General features: G+C 40.5%; 1 protein-coding gene across 1 annotated transcript in view; it reads left to right on the forward strand.

Annotated features, from left to right (window-relative positions):
- Positions 1 to 4,682, forward strand: part of LOC142057791 (mucin-5B) — a 45,071-nt gene extending 40,389 nt beyond the window's left edge. Inside the window, exons 44-47 of the mRNA XM_075094515.1 lie at positions 628 to 756; positions 1,564 to 1,603; positions 2,673 to 2,796; positions 3,398 to 4,682. Coding sequence (XP_074950616.1) covers positions 628 to 756; positions 1,564 to 1,603; positions 2,673 to 2,796; positions 3,398 to 3,572 — 468 coding nt within the window. The 3' untranslated portion in view covers positions 3,573 to 4,682. The remainder of the gene's footprint in view (positions 1 to 627; positions 757 to 1,563; positions 1,604 to 2,672; positions 2,797 to 3,397) is intronic.
- Positions 4,683 to 6,000: the final 1,318 nt, after the last annotated feature.

The raw sequence follows: 6,000 nt of genomic DNA on the forward strand, positions 1-6,000 counted from the left end.
TATTACAGCCTGCTACTCCTGTAAACAGTTAACGGCGCTGTCTCAACCAGGGACTATTGTCTTACATGTTATCACTTCTCTGTTAGCTCTTGTGTTCTGCATCTTTTCTATTTTATCCTTTTATTCCTTGAAAATTTGTCTTGCAAGCTAGCTTTTCCTGTGCCAATATACAATTCTTATGTTTCCATGAGGAGGTTTTGCATTTATTCATTAACCTCTATTATTAAGACTTTTCTCCTCTTTCACACTTTTGCTTTTCTTCTATCTATTAAAAAAGAAAACTGTTGAAATCCTTGAAAAGAATTATTTTTCTTTTGTGTATGTTTTATCCCATGTACATTAGCACACCTACCTTCTGGTATTTCTGTTCATACCTCTATACTCATTCTGTCACCAACTTTTGATTCTTTCCACCTAAGTGGCCACAGCAGGGATTTTACATAGGCTGGTAGTGTGTAAGCTTGGTACATAATTTGCAGATGTGAATTCCAGGCATCTCAGCACTTCCAGGGTGATATGAACAACCCAGTCACTCTACCAGTTCATTGACTGTATTACTGTTACATTATTCTGTTTTTATTGCTATACTATATTGGGTTGGGGTTTTTTTTTCCTGTTTTTATTCAGGTTGGAAAGAGTTATAAAGCTCCGTATGATAACTGTACTCAGTACACATGCATTGAATCAGCGGGCCAGTTTTCCTTGACTAGTACAGTAAAGATCTGCCTACCATTTGAAGAATCAAACTGTGTCCCAGTAAGTATTTTAGAGCCAGAAAAAAGTGTTCTGGAATAAACCCCGTTGCTCGTCTGGGAGTTTTCTTTACTGTTTTGAATGAGCTACTTCAGTATTTCTTGATCTTTCTGAACTGATCATCCTTGTTTGAAGGAAATGTGCTTTTTCAGCCCTGAATGGAGTGTCCCATGGAAGTAAAACTAAACTATTTGCAAACGCACACATTTTACTTGTTGAGGGATAAGCACTAGAACTTGTAACAGAAGAGTACTGGGGCAAGAGCAAAGTTGGATTTTTCATCACTTGACAAAAACCAGTGTTACGAAATGCAATTGAGCAAATGGTAACTCACCGTGGACCCCTGGGGGAACCGATGAACACAGTGTCTTCTGACACATAGTGCATCACTAAGCAAAGAAGTGGTAGATGAATGAGCAAGGGGTATCATTCATGTCCTGGCTTTCTGCCATTAGTGTTTTCCAGTAACTTTCAGAAGCATTGTGGGGCTTTGCAGCAGATCTGAAAACCAAAGCAGGGACAAAGACAGCCATTGACATCAGTCAGCTTTGGGGTATGTTCTGTGCAGACCAGGCTGTTCAATTCCAGGAGCAGCTGTTATTCTCTGGGGCTGGGGTTTTTGTTCCTGCTTCAATAGTTTTATAGATAATTATTTATAATAATTTATAGATAATTGGTACACTAATAGGTCTGATGAGGAATCTGTGCTGGTTTGAGATGAGGGAATATACCTGAACTCTCATTATCTCTACTAGCTGCTTAGCAATATGTGCATCTGAACTGTTCTGATTATGTTTGCTTTCAAAACAGGGCACAGTTGATGTGACTTCAGATGGCTGTTGTAAGACATGTGAGTCCATTAAATCACTGATTTTCTATTCCAGTATTGTTAGGTTCTCCCCTGCTTGCAGTCCTGTTTCTGCACACACTGAGAGTCTGCAGTTTCCACAGACTCGGAGACTGTTCTTACAGCAGCAGAGCTGTTTTGTACCTAAAAATCTGCCTCATTCTTCCAATGGGACACTAAAATTCTTTGATCTCCTTTTCTGTGTTTTTAAATAACTGAAATACTGTTAGTTTGAACTATACTCCTGATAAGAAAATTTGTAGAAAATATGCTCACAGAATCACACACAGAATCACAGAATCACAGGTTGGAAGGGACTTCAGGAATCACCTAGTACAACCTTTCTAGGAAGAGCACAGTCTAGTCAAGATGGCCCAGCACGCTGTCCAGATGACTCTTGAAGGTGTCCAACATGGCTGAGTCAACCACTTCCCTGGGGAGATTATTCCAATGGTTGACTGTCCTCACTGTGAAAAATTTCCCTGTGGTGTCCGATCAGAATCTCCCCAAGAGCAACTTGTGTCCATTCCCCCTTGTCCTCTCCATGGGACTCCTTGTAAAAAGGGAGTCTCCATCTTCTTTGTAACTACCCCTTAAGTACTGGTACATGGTGATGAGCTCCCCTCTAAGCCTCCTTTTCTCAAGGCTGAACAAACCCTGTTCTCCCAGTATTCTTCTATCCAGAAATTACATAGAAAAAAGCGTCTTTTTTTGTAACATCCACCCAGAAATCATAGGTTGTTATAGAGTCACAAATGTCATTTATAGCAATTTTTAAAAAACCAAACCCTTCCTGTCTCCTTAAGATCTTGGTTCAACAGTATCTTTGCATGAACTTGTACAAAAGTCTTCATTTAAGCTAGTCCACAAGTAGAAAAGTGCCTTGACCAGCAGGAAATTGCTTTGCTGAATTAGTGCCTCTTTGCACTCCATTTGGGATTTTTTTTTGGATATGCACTTGAACTGTAAAAAGTTTTAGTAGGATGATCTGCCCTTGATTTCCTAGCAGTTACCTTTCAAAACATTTACTTCCCAGTCTAAAGAAGTCTAACAGCAGTGTTTTCCTACACAGGTATCGACCTGCCACATAAATGCAAACGCAATGTAAAAGAGCAGTATCTCGTCCATAACAAGTGTAAGTCAGCTGCTCCAGTCCCAGTGCCCTTTTGTGAAGGGACATGCAGTACCTACTCTGTGTAAGTAGGAAGCCTTTCCCTGTCCTTCCCCATGTCTGGTCTTCCTGGGATCTTGTCGCCAATGGGCTGCAGCTGTTTGTCCCCTTCCTGCTGTTTAGAAGGACTCGGTTGGGAAACTGAGTGTGCAGAACAGCAGTCATTAGCAATATGACTAAACGTCTTTAGTATGACAGGAGTGCCTTATCTTAGGACAAGAAGTTCTTTTGAAAAGACAGTAGCCAGATTTATTAACTACCTGTTCTTAAACATGTCCTTATGTGGTTTTTGAACAGCTCTGGTGTCCAGTCAAGTTTTTTCCTGCTCTTTGGTCTCTTCATGAATTGTTCCTTTCTGTCTTGCCAGAATGGGCCTAATCCAAAATCCACTGAAGTTACTGGGATTTTCCCCATCGGTGTCAGAGGATCTGGCCCTGCATGGCTAGTAGTGTGCTGAGGAAAGACTGTTATGAATAAGCAGAATAATAGATAGGAAATAAGGAGAAAAATAGATAGGAAAATTTGCTTCTCTGCTCCTTAAAAATACCTCCCTTTGAACTAGCAAATATGGTTCTGTTTGGGAAGACAACAGGCAGCAGACTGATGTGCAAATCTCATTTCTGTAGGTATTCCTTTGAGTCCAGTGAAATGGAACACAAATGCATTTGCTGCCATGAAAAAAGGAGTCATGAAGTGAAGGTGGAACTGGTTTGCTCTGAGCATAAGACAGTCCAATTCACATATGTACATGTAGATGAATGTGGATGTGTGGAAACAAAATGCCCCAAGAGGAGAACATAAGCATAAACTAAAGGAAACATTTCAGCTCCTATTTAATGCTTCCCTAGCAAGTGAGTAGTTTAGAAAACAGCTGTGAGTAACCTTCAAATGACCATACTTCTCTCTTGTGCTTTTTCCTTCTGGTATTATATGCAGTTTGGGAAATTATCTAAAGATTTTATTCTAAATGTTTGTAGAATAAACTGCATTTCAAAGAGGACTTGTTCTCCTGTTTCATGGGGCTGATAATGGGGCAAGGTGGTTAATGTCTTTAATCCTATGGTGGTGTATAAACCAAGCTTATTACAAGACACTCTAGAGTCAGCTGGTGCCTTTCAAAAATCCTGCCTGAAGAAAATGTACATTGTAAAACCATAACAACATGCATCACTTCATTTGCCTTAGAAAGGAAACAGCAATCACTTCCACAGCTGCCATTCAGTCCAAGAGGCAGGGCTCAGCTTGGGGACATATTTGTGTTCTTCTCCTCAGTCATTCTGAACATACTTTGCCTGTGACTCTGAGTCACTGGAGGAAACCAAGGTGCTTTTTTCCATCTGCACAGTGAGCACTACATCAGGAGTGTAAAAGCGTGTTTTACATATACACTAGAAAATTACTACATTTGTACCCTTATTGTGAGTCCTTATCTCACTGGTGTTTTTAATTATTTGCCAACATCAGACTCTAAGCTGTGTGTCAAGTGAGAGACAGATGTTCAGTCTCACTACTGGTTATGTGACTATGATTTGTGTTACAAATAGTTGACTCCCAGCTAGCATGTCCAATGGCACTGGTGACAGTATTTTGTGTGGACAGGAATCAAAATGGTCCAACAATACCTTCAGAGTACGGAAGGAAGGCAGATGCGGCTGTTACTTGAGCAACTCGGTCCTTTGTGACCTGAATGAGAACTGAGGACTGTGACTTTCTCAGAGTGCTGTGTTCTGCAGCCTGCTGTGTGTGGGCTTTTGGGAATTGTCTTGAAGGGAATGCTTTTGAGCTGAGCAAGTAGATACAAAGTGCATTAACCTTTAGCTTTCCATTTTAAAATGCTGCAGCTATTGACCCCCAAGTAATCTTTAATTTACTTCCTTTTTTTGTAATAAATCGTTTTAGCTGATGTTATGTTACTTTCATGTCTACTGTTTCATTATGGTGTTACTGATCTTAAAATTGTGGGAATCCTTGAATTTGAATAGGCATAGGAGTTGAATGGTACATGTTTTTCTCCACTCTCACCTGAGACCCCATGCTTATTGGGTCATCACTGTGATGCAGTAGGGCAGTCCGTGTAATGCCTCTGCAGGATTCAGCTCAGATTGTTTTAAGTAACCCATTCTCCAGCTCCTTTCTGGAGTCTCAGCCTAAGACTGGTGTAAGAGCCCTTGGGAAGTTATCAGTATCTCAGCACTGGTTATTTTGAGAGCCAGGGTAGCCAGCTTAGACAGCTGAAGTCGGAGGAGGTGAATTTCATTCCTCATTTTTATTCTGTTTCCTTATAAACAATAAAAGAGATGCTGGGTGTCCCTAACGATCACAGTGGGAATAGGTGCACTGCAGGTATCTTTGGGGAACATGGGCAACAAAATCCAACAAGGTGTTTGTGCTGAAGTAATGAATTACAGAATCATAGAGTCATACAACATCTCAAGTTGGACGCAACCCATAAGGATTATCAAATTGAACATAACTCTCCCATTCCCAGCCTCTGCACTAGTGATTGGAACAGTTTGCTTGACTATAAATGATAGGAATCTCCAAACAATTCAGTTAACTGTCAGCACAATGCAACTCCCTTGGAAGGCATGTGCTGCAATTGCTTGACAGTAAGACTCATACATAGATTTCACATTCGCCTATAAAACATTGTTACTGATACAAATCAAGTGCATGCATGCTTTCACAATGCAAGGAACAGCAGCAAAATAAAAAAGGACATTCCTTCCTTTCCTCTTTGCCCTTTCTCTGAGGGGAAAGAAATCATTCTTGAGTGCTTTTAGCAACAGAAGCATAAACAGACTCTGTAAGCAGTCAGATACATGCTCATGTAAACCCTGCAAATCAATCATTCTCAGCATGATGGCTTAGCAAGAATATGATAAGAAACCTTTCCCATCTCTGCATTATCTTCAAGTGGGAGTAGGGCATAAAACACAATCTAATCTTACCAGGTGTACTTAGATTTCTGTTCTCCTGTGTGTTTTAGTGATGATGAGACTTTATACAGAAACTGACAATGGTGTTGATTTAAAGGTATACTTTCCTGTTCATTTTTGGCATACTTTTCAGGGAAGTGAAATGCTGGAACCAAAGGCATATTCCAATCTCCAGAGTGCTTTTGAACAGAGGATCATGTGAGATCTCGCATGTTCCTCCATTCCCAGTTACACCTGGCACTTCATTTACTCACTCAGTCCAGCATCTAACTGGCCTGTGCAATACTAGT

Source organism: Phalacrocorax aristotelis, chromosome 5, assembly GCF_949628215.1.
Source record: "Phalacrocorax aristotelis chromosome 5, bGulAri2.1, whole genome shotgun sequence".
In the NCBI taxonomy this organism is placed as follows: Eukaryota; Metazoa; Chordata; class Aves; order Suliformes; family Phalacrocoracidae; genus Phalacrocorax; species Phalacrocorax aristotelis.